Genomic DNA, 23,457 nt, shown 5'->3' with positions numbered 1-23,457 from the left:
TCACTAATGAGTTGTGTAAATTACAAGTTATATATAGAAAAAGGCGATGCAACCAAAAACTGTATTTATGTTAACCTGGTATGGGAACCGGGCTATATTGTAATACCATTTCAGGTTGCGCCACCAAGCTAGGGTGATAGGGTTAACAAAAAAGCTGTCAAAACTGCGTGGAGTTTTTATAATTTATGAGGTGTAGTCTTTTAGTCATAGACATCATATATATGATATATATCTATGGGTGTAGTATCGTACAGAGATTTCCATCCGCGAGACGGCGCTAGAGATTTCTATGCCAAGATAGAACCGTTCATGCAGAAAAAACGAAAAACGCTGGAAGAGAATCGACGAACAATGCGCCTTGTGTCGTCACACAAGAGACAGTCTGTATTTACATGCATGCGAAGAGCAGCGAAGGCGCGAAGCGATTGTGACGTAACAGTAATAGAGTTTTAGATAGACAAATGCTGCCAGCATGAAACCTATGGATTTTTCGAAGCGCAAATACTCTCAAGGAATCATAACTGTATTATTTCTGCTGGAAATCTCATGTTTTTGTCAAGGCGCAGGTAAGAATCAAGTTTAGAAACTTCTTTATGTAAATTTAGGTAAATATTTAATGTTTACCTATCGGTAATGATATGTGCTATGTCCTGTATTGTTGTATGGGTGATAGTCGACATATTGTATCTTTGTAAATACATGCGAAAAACTAGATATACAGTTGTTATATGGGCAAGCAATTCAATTATATTGATACCCAGTATGCAACACGGTCCAACGTCGTATGTGGTGTATACTAAAAACGTCTTACATGAAGTACTTTTGTAAAGATATACGAAAAAGCTGAATATATAGTTGTTACACAGGCGAGCAGTTTAAATGTAATGGTACAAGAAAATTTAAACCCAATGCTAGCTATTGAGCGCTTAGTTATAAACCATCGCCGCTTCAGAAGTCATTTATCTGGAGGCGTTTTGCGACGAGTTAAGGCGCTGTAATCAGCGTCCAGTTACCTATAGGGCCATGAGACACCTCTGTATTTATTACTTGCCTGATAAGTTTGTGTGCTCGCTCACTTTAGGCCCACTGTGCGCAAACATAGATTACCACGCATTATTACGGGCGTTTGTTTTCGTGGCTTTTTACAGAAACGGCAAAGCATTCGCGCAAGCCGAAAGGTTTCCGTTAACGCTGCTCTGCATTTTTGTCACGCCACAGCGACGCTGGGGTTTAGCCGAAGATAAGTCTTGTTTTAGCCATAAACACGATTGCCCAAAACCGGCTTCTCGACTGACAAGCACCGATGCTACGCTCTAATAGATTTAAAACTGAAGGTTTGAACCGTTGTGTGGATAAAGCTGCTCTAAGGGCTTGCTTTGATAAAGCTTGAATTACCACGTGCTGTATTGTGACGTTTCAATCGTCATGACGAAAGAATGAACCATTATTTCTAAGCGGTAAAATAAAAGAAAATGTTAGAACAAAATTCTAGAGTGTAATCTACTTAAATTGTATAAATTTCCCTTTGTTATCCCTTTAGTCATTGTAAGCGCAATAAGCGTTACAATCTAATACAACAGTAATACCGCATATATTTCATCATGTCAAAACACTTAGTTTAAATCACGCTCAAGTTAAGTGTGACTTATAAATATATGGATTCAACTCATTTATAAAGTATGTACCAAGCCTAGCCTTTCTTACACATTGGTATACCAAACAGTCGACAATCATTGCCAGTTATATGTGAATTAGGATCGGGGTTTATAACGTTTAGGTTGCACAGTATAAATAGTAATGACTAGCGCCCAAACGTCGACACGCACTATTACGCATAAACGCTAACTGGTCGAGTAGATTAGAATAGGATTACCGCCTCTTTATTTCTGGTTTATTTTTGTAAAATCTTCCAAAAAGCGCTCGTGTGTTGAGATATATTGGATGCCTTGTGGCTGTATGTTTGACCAAGTTACTGTCTGGATACTAAACTCCTGATCAGCAGATGTTTCGGACAGTAACTTGGTCCATCATCAGTGTAAAAGAGGTTACTATCCACCAAGTTACTGTCCGAAACATTATAAGTTCGCTACCGATCTCCAAAGCCCAATACTCAAGGCATATTCCAAGCATATCCGCCAACTTAGGCCCGAGTTATGTCTTTCGCTTTCTGGCTACGATAGATTTATGGAATTTAATAATTAATGCTTCGAGACCGTGAGATCCCTTGTGGGTTGAAGACGCCAAAAACTGGTTTCTTTCAATATAAGACGAAAATCTAATATAAGACAATTTGGTGTCTGGTCGCGCGAAACAACAGATGTTTAATTCTGGGTTTAAATGTTGAAAACGCGTGTTGTTAATCTGCCCAAGTGTTTCCAACGCTTTAAGGTTGAAACTGTTTCCATTTTAATAAGAGACTGATAATGTTCATGTAGATCCCTTTGGTACACCATTATTTGGATTTGTTAGTTATAACTTGTGGCTTAAAATGCAATAGTTTTAAACATTGTATGCTGTATGACTGCAAGGTTTTCAATTGGGTAACGAATATGGAATCATTGCAAAGATGTAACTTAAAACACCCAAACGCAAATCTTGAAGAATATGTGTATGTATGAAATGACATTAAATGGTACAGTAGGGTGGGGGAAGATGGGACACCTTTTAACTCTGTTTTATCGTCCCATTTAGCAGTTAACAATAAACAATCAAACATTTATAAATCTTTATCTTCACGGCTCCCATAGACCGTTGTTAATTGTTTAAAATACGATCAGGATATCTGGATATTATGTGCTAAAGATGTCCCATCTTCCCCCGCCCTACTATATATATATTGGGTTTATTGTTCTGTGTATTCACTATGGTATGATATATATGGATGTATTATTGGCCAATGTTCAGTTGTAGTCATAGTAAAATCTCTGTGGTCCTTCTAGTTTAAAACGCTGTAGGGTAAAGTAGTAGTAGCACTGTTTACGTTAAACGAATGTTTAAACAAATCAAACTTTTCGTCGCTTTTCACATAAGTGCGAAAAGGCGTTTCTCGAAGCGTGAGAAACGACCACTGTTACGTCACAAACAGATATCAAAAGAATTGTTATTGTTTACGATGTGGAACAAATGAACGAACTAATCGACGATATCGTAAACCGTTTCGAACCCAAAGGCATAATCGCGTTAGATAGTGTCTATACCTTAATTGGGGCAATTGAAAATTAGTGTTTATGTCGGTGGTTAATCATACTAAACACCCGTTACATTACTGATTACTGACCACCGCATATCTTTACACCGATGTCTCCCTACCTATTGTATATAGAAGTGTAGCATACAAGAACTTCTAGGCGATACATGAACATTTTATTAAAGTTATCTAATGAAACAACTATTTTTCTCAATTAAAACCCATTTAGTTTTAGCAATTAACAAGGCTGTTTAAGAGTAGCTAAACTTCGCTTTTGCGCTCAACAAATGCGTTGAAATTGTTGGTTTTACAGGTTTTTTTGTAAATCAATAAATGAATGAATGCATCACTAAAATAATGCACAAAATAATGAATGCAACATTAGTTTTAAATAATAGATATATGGGATATTATGTGCTAAAGGTGTCCCGTCTTCCCCCCACTCTACTAAATTAAACTAGTTTTTGTTTTTAGCAAGTAAATGAACGACTGAGCAAATACATGAACGAATAACACATTAGTTTCACAAGGTATAGGCTCCCAATATAACATCCCCTTCTTAAACAAATACCCCATTTCCGCTTCTAACACCTTAGTAATCGAGTTTAACTTCTTTTCACACGCGCGGTTAATTTTGATGTTTGAATCGCTACTGTGACGTCATAATCCGGTTTTGAAATTCCGGAATGCAGAACAATGCTTTAGAGATTGGATTGGGAAAACCGCGATTCGAAATCGCTTCATCGAGTAAATTGAATCTTTTGTGGACTGTTTTATAATGCCCAAGGGAAATTATTGAGATCCAGCGTTTGCCGCCAACAGATTGATCGCTTTGTTTCTAACACTGGCTACTATGTCGTCACAAAGATGTTTCACGCGTGTTACATATAGTATTGCAGGGTAAGATGGATACCTTTAGATTTTAGAACATAATATCCCATAGTTTCAAATCATGTTTTAAACAATCAACAACGCTTTTTTAGATTCATGAGAAAACAGTTATATAATTCTGTAAATATTTTCTTTTTTACTACCAAATGGGATGATAAAAAGAAAGCATAAACCATCCTACGCACCATACTTAAACATGAGTTTCATTTATCTCTTCGAATACAGTAACGAAAATCAAATTATTCAAAACAACCAAGAGAATGGAATTAGAATCAAAGCGACAGTGGCAAAACACGCTACGGGTAAAAAAAACTAATAAAAGTGTCAAAAAACCGCGGCTGCTAAACCCGCAATTGTAATGTAATAATTAGTTATTCTAAAATATCGAGACTATGTATTCTAGAATGTCGTTTATTCTGTTTATCAATGGGTAAACTACTTGATCAGAATATTGAATCGTTACTGTAAGCGTAGTCATGACACCTCGTCGGCTCGATACCTGGCAAATGGTTATTGGAAAGCAAGTCCAAAAGAATCAATAAACTTTGTATAATTGATGTGTTGGACTAAAAACCCGCGCTTGGTTTAAATTTTTCTTGCTTTGTTGGTCAACAAAGGGCTCTATGAGGTCACAAAGGTTGTTTTACAGACACGTGCAGTGGCTTGGAGACTATAGTAATCCATTTGAAGTGTTAGAACGGAGTTTTCAATAGAATTGTGTCAATTTCGCTCACTTTTGTCTCCTCCTTTATAAAAACTTTATTTTTAGGACGTTTAGATAACGGTGTTGCTAAATCGTATGGATTAGTCGGCTGATAATACTTTATTTTCAAGCCGGTTTCGTCTACAGAATGGTGACTGGTAAATACTTTTTAAACTGTGTTCGGAATTTTTACTAAACAACAACATTTATAACTAAGTTTTGGTATGTGGTATATTGTAAAACACTTGTTGTAAAACACTAGTTTTTAAACATTAAATGTGTCGCAAATATGTCTAAAGAATTCAAGTTTACTGAGAGCCTTAAGATTTAAGAACTGCTGATCCAGTTAGTTGTGTAATGACATTGCCGAGTGTTGCCATTCAAGTTTCAAAACTAAAGGCAACACTGTATATCAATGAGTTATATAAACTGGACTTGTACAATATAAAATAGCCGGAAAACGCGTTATATATTTGAATGGCCGCTTATCGATTGAAACATTTCGTTTTTCTAAGTTTGGATTCAGTTTGTAATCAATACGGTGCTTGAATGGCGCATTCGTCCAACGACATATAGTACATAACAAATACAAGAACATTTTATACACACATTTCAAAGAAATATCAAAAAAAGACAAAAATGAACAATTTAAATTCAAAATACCGATTTGTTAAGAAATATTTTAGCTGTTTAATTTCACTTAAAATTAATAACGTTAAATATAAACCTCTTAATAATATAACGAAACATATTCGCGCCAAAATAAAGGGGCAACAGTCAATATATCAACGGTTTGAGTATTTACTGACAGTAACAGTCTGTGACGCGACCGTTCTTACACAGTAACATGTGTTTTGGCAAGCGGCCCGAATTCCCAAGGCGCCCCGTAATTCAATTAAGCAGCGATTCGAAATTTAGAATCAGTGGTTAATCCCCTAATCTTACTTATGTCGTAACAAGGGTCATTCTTACGCGCATGTGAGTCAACAATGAAGATTAGAATTAGCCCCAGTTTTACTGAGCCACAAAGAGGGATTAGTTCTAACTTCCTACTTAATAAAATCCTGGAGGAATCAATTTAAGAATCAATACAATTTAATTCCGATTGCGCAAGCAAACTTGGTTTTTATTGTACCATCTTAACTTAGACGTTGCTAAAGTACTGTGGGGAAAGATGGATACCGTTTAGTATTACTTACATAATATCCCATATGTTTATGCTGTATTGTTTTCCTACCTCCAAATGGGACGATAAAATACATTAAGAACATGGATCATTTTACATCAACTCACAATATAGCTCGTTTTGGAAACACCCAAACTTTAAAAGTCCGTTTTTTTATAAATCCGTTCCCCTTAGAGCAGACCATCTTAAAAACACCGCAATTAGGTTAACATGCTTACTTAAAACCACAAGCGAACATTTTTGTGTTGTAGCCAATGTGACCATAGACCCTTTACATTCTACAGTATTCTTAATTGGCGGTTAGTGTTATCATATTTACTAGTAACTTTTAAAGTTATAAAGCGTAGGTAGCTTTGAACTTGCGTCTAGCGTTCATGTTTTGACCACAGCCAAGTCTTATCTTCCCAATTAGATCGAACTAACTCCTATAACAATGTTAGTAAAGCAGACTTTAACAGTACTTAGCAACTTTTGTTTCTTTTGTTAAACTTTGTTTTAAATGTATCAGAATACTTAGAAGAAGTTGTTGTATACAAGTTTTACATATATGTTACATTCGTACACTTCAACAGTTCGTCACTTTTATTATGCATCAAAATTATGGATATTTTGGGAACAAAGACAACTGGTGGAACTGTTTTTCATATTTTCGAATTTTTATTGTCTTTTAGAGTTATCAGTGTTGTTACGTCAGCAACTATTTGTGCTTGTGAATTAGAACTTTTACGTCATCAATTCCCCCAATTTCGTCACGAACCCCTTTGTTCACGTACATTATTATGTGCATATCTACATTTACATATGGCATCACTTTAACGTTTCTAAATAATCCACCATCAAGCATATCAGAGTACGCGGTGTACGACGGTACCTATGTATGCACAGTATAGCCCGGGGCAATAGGCAGGTGTATATGACTTAACCATTGAAGGACAGAAAGGACGACTTTTGACTGAAGAGTTAAACTTTTCGGATTAGCGAGTTTACGTCGAATTGTAATTATCCTGCGGTCGCGTTTTGAGTCGAAAGAAATTTGAAGCCTTTAATGCGTTGTAGTACCTATTGCTAGCATTAAGTGTCTTATGCTAGATCCTGATGGGTGTCAAACAGTGTACCGTGGGATAAACGACAAACAGTGTACCTTTATAATGGATAAACGACAAACAGTGTACTGGGACACAAATAAATTGCTTTCGGGTTAAGTCCCTACCCACTGGGAGATAGTGACATGTACAATGCATTAGTGTTACGTCATATCTCCCATTGATACGTCACTTAATGTTTTATTTCCCACAATCACACGATGAACTTTCATCCCATTAAAATACGGCACACGTAAGAATTGTTTGCGCCGTAAATGCGACAAAGTTTTATCTCTTAGAAGTGTATACGTAACTAATTCACATGCAGGTTATTCTGTATGTCACAACGACAGCAGTTTTGTCGTTACTTCCCTTCTTATCTTGTGCTATTCTGACCTCCGTGACTACAAAAACAAAGTAAACTTAAAAATAAAGTACTGTGGGGTAAGATGGACCATTAAAACATATTATCCAATCTTTCATAATCGCGTTTAAACAATTAACAACTTACTTTTAAAGCTGTGAGGATACGGTTATATAATTCTGTACTTGTGTATATATTCTTTGTTTACTACCAAATGGGGCGGTAAAAATGAAAACATGACCCATCTTACCCCAACTTTTTATATGGTAGGGTGGGGAAGATGGGACACTTTAAGCCCTAAATACCCAAATATCCGGATATAATATCAATAAACTCTTTATAAATATCAATAAACTCTTTGAATGTTCTTTGTTTACTACCAAATGGGGCGAGAAAATAAAACGAAAAGGTGTCCCATCTTCCCCCGCCCTACTATATGCCATGCATCTAAATGGTTTGACAATTGCAATGTAATTCTAGTATCCATTATGGGTCGTATTGATTAGTTGGTACCGGTCATTCTAATCAACTTAAGAATTCTATTACCTTCTTCTCACATGGCTGCATTTAAATAACTTATTGATTTATCAATTGAATGGAATGATGCAAAAATGACCATCAACCTTAAGGGTGGGCGTTTGGTTTTTCGGGCGTCTCAATATATGTGCCTTAAAACATAACCTTAAAATAAACTATCCAGAAATCTACTTGTTGTGTTAAGAATAAGAAAACATGTTTTTTTTAAGTTTTAATTGGTGTCTCATTTATATTCTATGTAAATGAAGTCCTACTACGACGTATTAAACATGCAGAAAACGAAATCGAGTCCAACTAATCGTGTACAAAGATTTGTCTCCAATAACTAGCATTGTCAGTCTCCTTTTAAAAGAATATTTTGTGAATATGGTTAATAACTACTTTGTGGACCATGTTGATAACTACTGAGCAAAATAACTTGGCCGTTTTTATCTTTAACGAAAATGAAACTTGTGGGAATCACTAACTTGTGTTGCTCTTACAGTGATGCCAGATATATTTTACTTAGCAAGCAAACACATTAGGAAACTTTATCTAAATACTTAATGGGCAACACTGTAACGCAACCCATGCTTTCTAAATGATGATTCACACACATCAAGAGTTTTTTCCTGTTTTTCTATAAACTGTCAGCAATAAACTGATTTAGTTGTGTTTTTGTCCATTCGTGGGTCTATGATGTTGTGGGAACATTGGTGTGTGGTTGTTATTGTTGTTGCTTCTTCCTGTATTGTTTGGGCCTATGCTTGTTTTTTTCACATTTGTTGCTTTTATTTTGTAATGGTTGTGTTTTTTCGCACCTCATTTTAGCAGTGGCGGTACTTACTTAGTTTTGGCAACAAAACGTATTCTTTTAGAACTTGTATTGAAAATATTATGTTGAACGTATATTTTAGCTATATTACTAGTATAGTAGTTGGGGTAAGATGGTTCATGCTTTTATTGTATATGGGATATTATGTGCCAACGGTATCCATCTTACCTTACAGTATAAACGTCTTTAAATCATTGAAAATGAAAAAAAGCAACCTTGATTAAATATAGGTCACTCTAAAAAGTTTTTGAAATAAAACACCGGTACCCGACGTCATAATACACCATTGTTACGTTTTGTTACTTTTCATTGTGTTTGTTATGTCCTGTATTGTTTCGTCACAATTGTCTTTGTGCGTGAAACAAGTGTTATTATCCACGACACAACTCCCACTTCTTGTCAAACAAATGTCACAAACGTTTGTTTTGAAAATCAACCAATTGATATTTTCTTTTTAATCCAAGGCTTTTAAGCCGGAAGTCGTCAGTCTGGGTGCAAAGGGCGTGGAGTTAGGTAAAAACTTGACATAAAAACACGCGTTATAGTGACTGTGGTAATACATTTTCAAGGTAAATTTTTCAAAAATACTGTTTGTGAAAAAAAATCGAAAAAAATTTAATTTGGGAAAAAAAAGTTTTTGCATGCAAATTATACGCTTTAGAAAAATAAAAGACGTGGCAATTATTAAAGGCTTTATCAGCCTTATATTTGCACCCATATCTGATATGTACCAAGTTGCGGCTTACGCTTAATTTACTGGTAATAAGTCCAAGTTATCTTGTATCTATAATAGTGTCAATATTTGCTGAATTTAACGAACTGATAACGTTCGTATTCCACCAAAGTGTTCAAGTTTTCGAGCCAACTCGCGCTGCCATTTGTTCGCCCTCTGTTTTCGATTCTTTAGACAATGCTGTTCTTGTGACGGAATAATCGAGGCTTCTGTATTTCGTCAAGAATTGATTGTGACGTCACAGACACCCACAAAGAAGTAACAATGCGTCAACGCGAGAAATTAATCACAAGATATTCCAGAATAATCCATGTTTTAGACTTGTATTAAAAGTAACCGCCTATATGCGTGACTTTAACTAACGGTTAAGCTGTTACATTTAAACCCATAATTTAAGAGACGTAACTTATATCTAAATCACGAATTCCAACCGTGTTAAGTCATCATAGTATCTTCCATGGTCTACATATAACACCTCGACCTTTTTGGACAGAATTTTCCCTGACCCAAATCCTATGTTATATATTTTCCTAACTAGCGTAAAGGGAATATCAAACACAAAGTTATCATATCGTTTATGAATCATGGAACAAACTGTCATTATGCCTATATACATCGTACGGTTAAAGAAAATGAATGAATGGCACAAATTACCACGTATGTAACTTTGTGGGTGATTGTTTCTCTTTTTTAGTTACATTTAATCAAAGTAATACGTCATCAAACCGTCATACCTCGTGATTCCTTTCAAGTTTCGCGGCTATTGAAACCTCTTGTGACGTCATATAAAAATGCAGATTTTCAAACGAAAATCGCGAACCGAACGATTTTTCTTGGAAAACATAAACCGTAATAACATTCCTAAAGCTCATGGTTTACTTCATGGTCGATAATGAAACTTTATTGTTTTGCAATGTAGTAGGGTAAGATGGATCATTTTTTGTTCCATTTAGTTGTAAACGAAGAACTTTTTAAGGAATTACAAAACGTATCCTCACAACTCCCATAGACCACTTCGCCATATACCGTTGTTAATTGTTTAAAACATTTAAAAATAAATTAATTTTGGTTCATTGTCAAATTCAAGGGTTCTTAAATATGACGTCACAATTCAGATTACCCAATCAGACACTCCGCTTTGTCTCTTCAAGTATTCTAGAAGCACTCATCACTGTGATGGTATACCCGGTGTATTATGTGGTCATAAGATATGTTTATACAGCGATAGTGACGTCACAATAAAATCGCGGCTTCGACGTCAAGGAAGGAAATGTAGAATTCCAAACAATCCTTTGATCTTTCGTCATAATTGCAGTTGTTGTTGCATTCTAGAAAAATCGTAAATAATCGAATAATCAACCATTGTTTAAATTCTATAACTAACATTGTAGCTTAAAAAAGCCAAAAATCGCGAAATTCGTTATTTCGCTATTTCTCGCGCGCGTTTCTCTATGACGTCACAGTGATTCGCGTGACAAGGAGCGCGACTTTATTTTCGTTGTGTCACGTGATGGGGTGACTAAGCTACATCCCTACTTACTTAGTAGACCCCATAATATGAACACACTTACCCCGATGTATGGGGGGTACGACTCTATATTTGTTAATATACATCCCAGGTCTTATGTCTACCTCACTATAGAACTCACCCATATAGAGTATACTATATGCTCTATGATTAAGTGTCTATAAACTGCTTTAGTGGGGTCTAGATGGTAGCACCCTGGGTGTTGTGGTAATAGACCTACATCCCAGGTCTCAGGTGTGGTTCACTGAAGACCTTACCCTTATAGAATAGAATCTCTATTATTGAGTGTCTATGAACTGCCTCAGTGAGGTCTAGATGGTAGCACCCTGGGTGTTGGGGTAACAGACCTACATCCTAGGTCTTATATTTACCTCACTGAAAACCTCACCTATATAGAAAATAAATTATGAGTATAAAGTGTGGTCTAGATGAGCAATATTAAACCTACATTCTTTGTTGAATGTTTATAGCTTCAAAACACTCTACTCTATTTTAACCACCAAGTTAAACCCATTCACATTACAGTGTCGACCTGCAATGCTGTTTTAACTGGAAGTTCGGGAACTTTTACGTCACCAAACTACCCCCGACCCCCTAAAGTGACGTTACCAAAATTTACGTCAGCATTCCCTAACAATGGTGGTTTTGTGACGTGTAGTTGGGAGATAATCGTCCCGAGTGGGAAGGGAATCCAACTGAAGTTTGGAGACTTTTTCATGGCAGAGAACTCGGTCGATGATTGCGATAAAGGGGAAGTCGAAGTATTTATTGGAGTCGGGAAAACGAAGAGTGGTCTAGGTAAGAATTCGTCTGCATGTTTTTAAATATATTGTTGGCTGGCTACCTCCGTGTAGCCTCGTCACTTTAGTTGTCTAACTAATTTGATGTTCTTAAACATTTTATAGAGGTAACTCGTCAGTGGGCACGGAGTTGCTTTGTGGTATTTCAATTAACATTATGCTAGAATCGCACAGGATGCATAATTGCATAAAATGCATTGTTTGATTAAACTAGTAAAGTGATTTAAACAGTCGCATTGTAATTAAGAGAGTTGTTTTAAGAAAGTAGCAAGCTGGCACTTTACTTGTAGTTTGCTTTTTGTCCGTACGCGTTCGGTAATTATTGGCTTAAAGTTTTATTTGTGATAAGTTGGGGTAAGACGGCCCATATCATTTCATGTTATTTTCTTATTTGGTTGTAAATAAAAGAATATTTACTGAATTATATGGGATATTGTTTAAAATGATTGGGCAATATTGGAGATTATGTTCTGACGGTATCCATCTTACCCCACAGTATTGAATGTTTTAATTTTACTCGTTTTCTTTATGTTTTTCTTTCGAACACCTTTTTAATCATCTAGTTGTTGCATAATTTTACGATCGCAAATTTTCACGCTCAGCGGATGTCCTAGTTAGCATGGTTATCTAAGGCCTCCGGTCACGGCTCGCAACCTCGCGGAATTTCACGGCTTCCCATAAACACTGATCCACCAGTTCTAGATATCTATCTTATTTGTTTGTGTGGCTCCCAGGCGCCAACATTTGCCAGAGAAGTGTTGCCCGCTAATTTTTGGCAGTGTTGAAGGTTAAATACGACTTCCGCTCTGATTGGTTGAATTATAACTTCATTTGCCACCTCACAACAACAGTGATGTTGTCACATATCCATGTATTACGTCATAGATGTGTTGTTTTTTCTTTAAGCTGAGTGGGTTAGAGCAGATTTATACACCACTAATAAAGTAAACCGTCTAGAGGTCTTAATACGAACACAACAGTTATGCTACGATTAAATTGTAAAGGATCCACATCGTATGTTTTTATATATTGGCACTTCTGCATATTAGAAACGTTTGAGCATGGTTCATGGCAAAGTTAAACATCGTTTTTAACATAAACCAAAAACTAAATAAAGGTTTTACCATAAAAAATAATTAAAGAGTATATATAGTTTATTTCATTTATTAGTTTTGGGCAATTTTCGTATCATCTTATCTCATGTTATAAGCGCAGTATGGTGGTGTCTGTATCTTAGCTATGTTTTATTAATGACCTGCTGACAGAGGGTACAAGGCAGCAGAACCCTAATGTGCTAAGTGGTCCCCGCTTAAGAAAGCAGTCTCAAATTCCATACATACAAACGGCATGTAACGACAGATTAGTGGACCAAACCTATTAAAATATAGAACGAAAGGTTAAAAAGGGTTAAACTGGAATGGACGTTTCCGTATTCAGTTACTTTTTAATGGGTCTACTTCATTTTCGTCGTCCAAGGATATTTGGAAATGTGGTTGATTGTTAAGTTAAACTGTCTGTTTAAGTTAGAATATTCCAGTTAAACCACGAAATTACATACGTGGTAACTCGTCAGCGGGCACGAGCTGTATAAAGCAGAACACCCGTGTCATAAGATTGTCGTTGCCATGCCATGCTAGTATAAATATGCCACGTTCATTCATTCTATTGACATTAATGCAAAGAAACTTTTCAAGAGTTCAAAACCATTGCGCTTGCAGACTATATGGCCGACATATCTGCAGCGTAACTGAACATGGCTCTTATTACGTTCACTTTCAAGTCGGCCCAAATGTAATTATGCCCCCTAAATGACCTATGTTGGCTCCTACTACAAAGCATGTTATCATAATCTCGGTATACATGTTTACGAACATAACTGAGCGCATAGGGACTTAAAGTAGGTTTAAAGTCTGACTTAAATCCGGGAAGAACAGGCTTATATTAAGCCTGGTACATATGGGAATTTTAGGATGTTGTCAAATTATAAGCCCAACCATAAGTCTTTATGACGTAACACTGATATATTGTAAAGTTCTAGAACACTAGTAAAACTTAATACATATTCTAGAACGTACTCTTTAGTTATTGCTTCCAAAATAGGTTTTATAGTCCTGTGTAAAATTTGGATCTAAAATTTCGCCTAATTTCGTTTTTTTTTTGGCAAAGAATGCTCTTATGTTCAGGCATCATGATGTCTCAGTTTGTCGAATTTCATGATTGAGCACTTTTAACCATATTTTTACAATATAACAAAAAATTAACAAATAAGTTAGTTGATTGCCTCAAATTTCTCTTCTGGTAAAAATGTTAATTTTTTACCCAACGTTTCCTCTGCAATCTGGTGAGACACCGATAGCGTTAAAATCCTGTCTATATGTTTGCCGATAATATCTGGGTGTATTTTTCATCTTTTTTGGAAATTTTTTATGACTCAGCCCACTTTTACGACAATATTTCTTTCAACCACGCTTACGGTCGAGTTTCACGCGATGTTGCGAGTTATAAATAATAAATTCGGGTTTTCAACGTTTCTTGTAATCTTGAAGCATCTTTGGCAAAACCCTACGAACCGTAAACCCCCAAAATACAGTTATTTTACTTAAAAGCAATTGATAAGCTTATAACAACGTAAATTTAAGCCCCATGTTTTATGCTATATTGTTTACCCCTTGTATGCATTATTAAATCCACAAAAAATGACGTCGTTTTCCTTTTAAAACCCATTTACTAAACAAATGTTAAAAAAGATAAATTATAAGATTTTTAAAAATTTAATTCTTTTAAAAATGGTATTTTTTATGTTACTACATAGAGTTTTTAGGTTGGCTTAAATAGTTGTATATTTTCGCTTTTTTGTATCAATTAATATTTTAACAGTTTATAAAACTTGATTATTATCTTTGAGTGCCTTCATTATATATTAGCGGAACGAATTTCACAAACGAGGTTAACATGGCAAAATATATTGGGACACTTTATCACGGTCACGTTGGGTGTCATGTAAAAGTTCCTATGGCCCAGTACTAGTAGACCAGTTTATAAGCCACTGTAAACTATAGTGTTCGTTTAATTGAACTTTAATGCAAATTTAGACAATTTTGATTGCGTTTAATGTGATTTTAAATATAAAACTGTAAGAAAAAACGACAAATATTACGTAGTTTTGCACTAGAATGTAAAATTCTGAAACGGTTTCGCCATCTTTGTCAAATTGCACTTTACTGTTAATGCAAATTTGATTGAAATAATCTTTAAAACGCTAGGTTAGGTTCCAGTTAAGTTTGCATAATGTCAATTATGATCTCATAATATTTCCTTTGATGTCACAGTTCGCACCTGTGTTTAAACAATCTGATTGTTGAGTGATTATGATGTGGCTGATAAACACCTTTGTTACGTCACCAATGAAACAATAAGGTTACTGTTACGAATACTCGAGTACGCATAAAGTAAAAACGTAGTTTTATCAAATTGTATGTAAATATGAGTAAAAATATATGTTAGGACGCTTTGAATTAGGATTGAAATTAAAGTTATTCATATTTAAGTCGTATTTAAGTTAAAAAGTGGTGCTTACGTTACTTTTTATACAAAACACATTGAAAAATAGAGACTTTTTTATTTTAGGCTTGATTTAGTTGGGAGTTCCCACTGCTTTCCAGTTAGTGATGTCATAACTCCTCTTGTTAAGTCATAAGCCGCCTAAGTCGTTCATCCCTTTGAAGTTACCGCTGTAATTCAGTGTAGCGATCTGAAAGCATTTCTGTGTGAGATTTTATCTAACTGCTGTGATATTAATCATCTTGGGCAACTAACGCTGAAGATTAAACAGATTAGCTGACATTGCTAGCTGGGTCCGATAGCGATTAACTAACTTTAGGTAACCTGAACGTGTTTACACTAATAACGCTGCGAAATGAGACAAATTCCGGGCGGAATTTTGCAAAAATGTCTCCTTATTTGGCAGCATTTTGTTAACGATGATAAATTGACCGCGAACTAAAATTTGAAGAAAAATCGAGCGAAAAATTGCCACGATTTTGGCAAATTTTTAAGATTTTTTTTCTTTTTTTTAGATAATCGGATAAATGGACTATCAGCTTCACTTAAAAGAGTCAAAATTGATTAGAAATTTTTTTTTGTAAAACTGTGAGCATGCGTATTAATATAGGACATTTAACTTTGCTTCTTTTATAATTAAATTAATAATAAACCTTTTTCTGTATAATTGTTTTGTGTCCGACATGTTGACGTCGTTTAACTTGCTTATCAGGGTTAATAAATATCTTTGTTAAACTAAATCTTAAAATTTAGGTTGAATTTAATGCATTGGTGACTTATTTGGTCGACAAATTTATTGCTGTGTTACTTGAAAGCAATCGCTTGGCCCACAAGTGTTTATAATCTATAAATAATCGTCTTATCTTATTAATGTTGATAAATCATCTTATGAGCCTGGCGGATGTTCCTAAGTGATCTCACAAAGCTCTTTGTGACTTGACTTTGGACCACTATGACGTCACAGACCACCTACTTGGCGCAACTAATAATGCTTGTTATAATGTGTTTATGTCTGCGGTTTCATACGGTGTGAGAATAAATTCAAATAAGATAATTTTACAAATTGCGACAACACTCCTATAAATATAGTTTACATAAATACTCAAAACAAAATACTTTGCATATTTTAATCTATAATTGCAAGTATGTTAATAGATTATACAAAAAGTCGTTTTTCGATTCTTTTTTTAAACGCGAATCTTGGAAAAAATAGATTTTATGTTAAAAAAAATTTTTTTTAAAGGCCCTAAATTTAAACACACCTATTTTACTGGAACGTACAGTGAACGGATATAAAGAGTTTCATATATAATTAAAATTTACGAAGTGGGATCGGTTTAACAGTGTTGAAATTCGCGTTTAGCGCTTCTCGATAAACTGTCCGATTTGTGACGTCACAATGCCGATTCATCATATTGAGTTGTAGAATGTGAAAGTAATCCCGAGTGTCTCATGCGCGGTAATCGTGATTCGTTTCGAAGAGGTAAGAGCCTTCCTCTGTGACGTAACAACCAGTCGAAACCAGGTCGAGTATGCCCTCACCAACGCACATGTGACGTCACAGTCGAATGCACCTAACTTTTGTTGGCTTAGATGGCAAAGTGGGGAAAAGCAAACACAACAAACCTATCTAGCGGGACCTTAATTAATCCTACGGGACAAGCTAAACGTTTTAGCAGGCTTTAAATTAACCATGTAATTCTAAGGGACACGGGTTTCGTTTACCTCTGTCAACACAGCATTATTAATGTTCGACAACAAAATTCTGGCGTAAAATCTAATTCAACTATTTAATATTCTGTGTTCGGTCAAAATTTGATTAATTTGTGAATAAATGAAAAATTTGTATTGGTTTTTCTAAATTTTGCGACCTAAACTTGACAAAACCGCGTTTTTTAATTTAATTTTTCAAAGAATTTAATCAAACTAGCTGTGCGACTTTTTGGACTACGATAGCTTATTGCAAAATACACTAAGTTAAGCAGAAAATTTACGTGGTTTTAGTTTATTGCGTTTTAAACTATTTATAGATCATGAATGAAAACTGTGATGTCAATTTTTGTGGACACTTGACTGGCTGGAATCTCTTTTATAAATAGTCTGGGAACGCACTGTTACGTAACAAAGGACCACTGTTGTATGACATTGCTGCACTTAAACTAGTACAACAAATACTTAGGCGAGATTTGAGTTAAAAATCGCGAAAAATGTTAAATTGGAATTACATCGATGTATTTTTATGTAACCCTTACCCGTATGCAGTAGCGAAGATCAAACTCATTAAAACAACGATGAGAAGGAAACTAACAGCAAAACCACAGTCGTTAAAACCACTGGGGTTAAAAAAAAACAAATAAGTTTTAAAAAACCGTTTCTGCTAAACACGCAATTGTGCTGCAATAATTGCCTGTTCTAAAATTTCAAGAATAGCTATTCTAGAATATCGTTTGTTCCATTTATCAAACAATAAATGAAACAATAAATGTTCTAATTCGTTTGTGACGTAAATGGTGCAATTCTAACGTAATTTATCGCGTGTGTGTTGCATAGAAACTGTAAAAATGGTTTGTTATTAAAACTTAAAGAGTAGGTAAAATTGTTGACCTGCTGACCAGTGTTTTGTTTGCATTGTACCGGTATGTGCTGGTATGTGTTTGAACATATGCTAGGTTCACATACGACTTTATACACTATACACGGGCATAGGTTGTAAAGGGTGCTGTTGGATTGTAAAATGGAAATGAATGTATGTAACTTATTTATCCTTGCATGACGAGGCAACGACAGTTGTTATAACAGGGGTGTTCTGTTTTATACACCTCGTGCCCGCTTACAAGTTACCACGTATGTAACTGGTTTATCCTCGCATGTCGGAGTAATGACAGCCGTTATAACACGAGTGTTCTGTTTCATACACCTCGTGCCCGTTTACGAGTTAACATATGTGTAACTTATTTATCCTCGCGTGGCCGAACAACGATAAATAGATTGTACTTTATTAGGCTTAGTTTATGTAAATTTAATAAAAATGATATTTATAGGAAAACTTTTCATTTAAATTGCCGGGCTTAATCTCTTGGCTTTCAAATGTCGCTTAAACGATTTAGAATTTGAATTAGTAGATTTAAGTTTGTTGTTTGGAAATCATATGTTTGAAATATCGGTTTAAATTTACGGCTTTGCCTCATCTTTAAATTGTAAGCTATAAATCGAATTTGTCGGCAGATAGTAAATAATTTGCTTTCGTTTCACGCGTGAGACGGATTTTCGTTGTAGACATTAAATTACTGGTAATATAATACAGTTTGGTAATTCATGCTACCATTCCAACTCATATATTACACTAATTTGTAAATTTGCGCAATTCCGTATTACACCTTGACATTAGCCCAACACAAAATGAACGACACTTATCCTCACATGAGCAACAAATGCAATCATACATAGGAAGAGATATATTACCGTCCAGTGGCCAGTTCATTACATATGGTGTATGCGACAGCTTATACAAATGTTGTTATCAGTTGATATTTACTCTGTTCATTCGCCTGCATGGTATTTCGGTCTGGTGCTTAATTATTCACAGAGTAACTGATCCAACATAGAAGTCTTTGTTGTTGTATCTCATTGACTTTAAACACTAATCAGCTTAGGCTTAAGTTTACAACAAAAACCTAAACACTAATTTTTAAAGCAGAAATGATGTTTAATGTTGGGAATTTGCCGTTGCATTTGACACTTTTTATTGAGCAGTTTTTATTCTGCATATTTTAAAGACTGTCCTTTTGTTAATAATTCGGTCTTTTTGTTGTTTTAATTAATTTAACTTATTATTCCAAGATATACATAAAGTTTGTGCAGTGTTTATTTACTATAGAGGCCACATTTAACTATTGTATCCCGCCCTGTTCCCCTACTAACTTTATAAATGTCCCATTTTAGCACAACACAAAGCTTACACACACCACTTTCACCTTTAAATGTACGTTTGGAATGCTCGTGTGTTACGTAACAATAATACCTTTGTTGACGCACAATACTGATTGTTAAACATGTTGGCGGGAAATTTAAATCTCCATGCCGCCGGCTGGCATGTGTTTCCTCAACCTATTCGGTTTTATGGGCGAGATTTTCAGATTGTAATTATAGGCTTTAAACTTGGACTTAGCTACGTTAATTGTACCCTGCCTTACACTGCTTATTAAGCCTTACACAAGCCTGTCCTGTGACAAGAGCCGCCTCAAATGCGTCAAGTTATAACCAAAAGAATGTAAGAGGCAGTCAGATTATGTTGTTGTTTTTCGCTTATCTTTGTAATCGGTTAGATACAGACGTAATCTTAAATATGCGGTGGAGTAGTGGTCTTAGTGTCAAATGTAAAATGCAAGTCACCACATTTGAATCTTACACGCTAAAAACTATTTTATTCTTTTTATATTAATTATACTGTGGCAATCCAATGTCAGATGCGGACTATGGATATTGCGGTCATATTTTAATGACAGTCCAGTATTTCAAAGCGTTGATAATTGTTAAAAACAGTATTAGGAAAACTGGGATATTATGTGCTAACGGTATCTATCTTAGTCCATATTGTTATACATCAATATAACGCTTGTTGAAAGTTTTTAAATTACTTTGTATTTCGTCCATCGTTGGTGTAATATGATAGTGACCTTTGGAGGCCTCTGATTGGCGTGTGTACCGAGGCGTGACCACTTTGCGTGACTTACACCTCACGGTTGTAATTACTTGACAAGCTGATAACAGATTAGGCTCCTGTGGTACGAACTCCGCTCACAGTCGAGCAGTTTGTGTACTTTACGTGTTAAACTGGTAGGCTATATACATGCGGACCTGCAGCGGTGTCTACCCACTAAATTAAGGCTTGTTTGCAAAACAACCAAGTTACACAACCATGAATGTTGTATCAGAATGTAATCCCAATCCTAATCGAACGTAGTTATCCTTGTTTGACGAATTCTAATAAGTGTTTAACTGGTTTTTGTGTATTTATTTGTATTTATTTGATAATTGTTTAAAACACGATTAGGAAATATGGGATATTATGTGCTAACGGTTTCGATCTTATCCCACAGTACTATTTCTGTGCTTAAACTTTTTTTGTAACTCGGTTGTGATAAAATATGTACAAAACAAAGGCCAGTGTTCCCAGACAAAATGTTCTCGGTGCACATTTCAATCAATTTTCGCCCGTGAACACTGGAATTCTAAAACCTTGCACAATCATTATTTGCACGACATAAAGTGATATGATCTCATACTAAATGTGTTTTATGCACGTCACAATCCCCTTGTTACGTGACAGGTGGATTTATGTGAAGCTTTTGAAACCGAATGCGATTCGAAAATATTTCAAGGAGAAATATCGAATTCATAAATCCTAAGCCATCTAGGACACGTCAGAGTTATAAGCTATGTCTGTTTGAAATCTTTTTGGGAGGTTTATTGTAGGTTAGGATAAGATGGTCTGCGATTGTTTTCATTTTCTTATACTGTTCCTTTTGGTAGAAAACAAATAATATTTGGAAATTTGTATAACCTTTCTTATAACTCTAAAAGATTGTTGTTAATTGTTAAAACACCAAACACGATTTGAAAACTATGGGATATTATGTGCTAACGGTATCCACCCTACCACACATTATTATAAAACTACATAGCATAATTCATCCCATATGTAATGGTTAGGTAATACAGCTTGGGTGGGTCTTAATAAAAATGAAGCAAACATACAAACACACGAAGCAAGGCATCCCCAGATTTGTGGCGAAGTTACTGGGGCGGAAAGTGTGCTCGCTCGAGCGTGACGGCACGTGATTTGAGGGGAAATAAGTTGGGCTGTTAAATTTATCCGAGTTATAAAATCCGAGTATCTACAAGTGATTACATTATAAATCAAGCATGTTAATATGTTATGGTGGGGTAAGATGAATATCGCTAGGCACATATTATCCCATATTTCCTAATCGTGCGTTAAAAACGCTATTTTAGAGTTGCAAGAACACAGTCATGAAATGTGTTTGTTTGCTACAAAACGGGACGATAAAAGAAGAGAATGAAAAGATGGACCATCTTACCCCAACCTCTTATACATAAATCAAGGCTAAACAAAACTTATGCCGCACCATATAGATAGATCTGCCTCTGTTAAAACTAAACATATTGGACCACTTCCTATAAGCGTGGGAATCCACCTTAGCCCACGTATATTGAAGGCTTATTCTAATCCGTTGCCAGGTGGTCGGACTACATGTCATCGGATTTAAGTCGCGCTGGTCGAAATGTTTTGAGAAAATTCAGCGCATTTTACACAAACACGTCACAATATGTAGCGCGTTAAGACAAGCGTAACCGTGCATATCAAACGAGTGGATTTATTGGCGCTTTGTTTTTAGTTTGACTTAACATTACTGTCATGGGCCTTGGACTAGTTTGAGAAATTGCTGTGTGAAACGTATAGGAGCGTAAACCTTTTAAATAAGTGTGATTATTCCGTAGATATTGTACTGATCATAGTTTTGGACGATTCTTGTTGCATCATAACTGAATATACTGAATGTTACCAAATAAGCAACAAAAATTAGGATCAACTAACGGTGCACTAAAGATATATTTCGAGAATTTCTAGTGTCATTAGTCTTTTTCAGAATCTTTCTTAACGGCGTTGCAGATTACGTGCTCTTTCATTACTGTCACGGTCTTTTGTTTTTCGAAAGGTTGTTTTTGTTTTTCCAACTCCCCACTTGTTGTTTATATCTTACACCAGCCGTTGTGCGAATAAGTTGAACACCTGCGTTATTTGAATCGGAAACGTGGCGACTTCTGATTGGTTAATTTTCTTGTTGTTATTTACTGCTTTGGCGGGAAACGACATGTTAGCACCGGAAGAATTAGTTTAAGTTTTAAATTTCAAACGACAACAGGCGGCTGTTATAAATATAAATCAATTATTCTAACTGTTAATTTGATTCTGTAATTTTCAAACATGGGTGTTACACTTTTATGTCTTCTGGTTAATGGTAGGCAGACACTGCAGATTACATTTGGCGGAGGCCACTTTTAATTTAGTTTAATCGACGCGAAACGTTCTAACTTTGTTCTAACTTAATACAGTGGTACGGTAACCGAAATATTCTAACTTCCATTTTCTTTTTTAGATACTTATTGTTCTGGTAACAACCCCGACATTGTGACGTTACACAACAACACAGCCACGGTGACCTTTCGACGACCTTTAACTTTCAGCGGGCGAGGATTCCTTATTTCATATATTGCTATAACACCTGGTAAAACCGTGGACGGTGAGTCATAAAAACTAATCATATTTTCAGTTAAGATGTCTCCATGCATGTTGGGCATTGAAGTAATGGGCCAACTATTGCCTACGCGCTTGCTTTAAAGCTTTTTATAAAGAATAGAATTGATTGTCTATAAACTGCCTCGGTTGGGTCTAGACTAGATGGTAGCACCCTGGGTATAGAGGTAATATGGCCACCTCTGACCTAAATCTCAACCCCCTAGCGTGACTTTGGTACAAACATTAGCTCGATTCTTGACACAATCTCAATTGTTACATCACAAATGATTAATTGTCACGAATTTCCGAAATTCTCCCTCGGTCTAGAATTCGTGCGATTGTTTCCGATGACAATCGAACACAAATGGAGATTGTTACGTCAACAAACACAACCTAAATCCAGAATTACGCGAAACCGAATCCCCATCACTCCAACAAACAGCTGGCATGGTTATACATGTAACTGGAACCAGTTAAAACTAGATTAAACCAGTTTTATTCGGGCCCAAAATCGACAGTTTCAGTCACATTTAAAAAAAAAATTAACTGTGAGATTTTATAAATGGGGTGCACCGCTAAACAGAGGATCCAAGTATATCGTGAACCTTTGGTATTTTAAAAGGTCCGGTTTTAACAAAATGGTATCATTGTATTAACTAAGAACACCTTTCAAACAGTCTGTTTGAAATATATTTATATATATGCCTCCATATGAGAACATGGTAAACCAATACTCCAACGTTGATCTAT

At 35.5% G+C, this 23,457-nt stretch overlaps 1 protein-coding gene across 1 annotated transcript in view; it reads left to right on the top strand.

The window, feature by feature from the left end:
* Positions 1 to 362: 362 nt before the first annotated feature.
* LOC100185357 (discoidin, CUB and LCCL domain-containing protein 2) overlaps positions 363 to 23,457 on the top strand; it is a 37,048-nt gene continuing 13,953 nt past the window's right edge. The window contains exons 1-3 of the mRNA XM_002120017.4: positions 363 to 566; positions 11,551 to 11,823; positions 22,568 to 22,711. Coding sequence (XP_002120053.1) covers positions 473 to 566; positions 11,551 to 11,823; positions 22,568 to 22,711 — 511 coding nt within the window. The 5' untranslated portion in view covers positions 363 to 472. The remainder of the gene's footprint in view (positions 567 to 11,550; positions 11,824 to 22,567; positions 22,712 to 23,457) is intronic.

This window comes from Ciona intestinalis, unplaced genomic scaffold, assembly GCF_000224145.3.
Source record: "Ciona intestinalis unplaced genomic scaffold, KH HT000101.2, whole genome shotgun sequence".
Lineage (NCBI taxonomy): Eukaryota > Metazoa > Chordata > Ascidiacea > Phlebobranchia > Cionidae > Ciona > Ciona intestinalis.
This window is presented reverse-complemented; position numbering and strand designations above follow the sequence as displayed.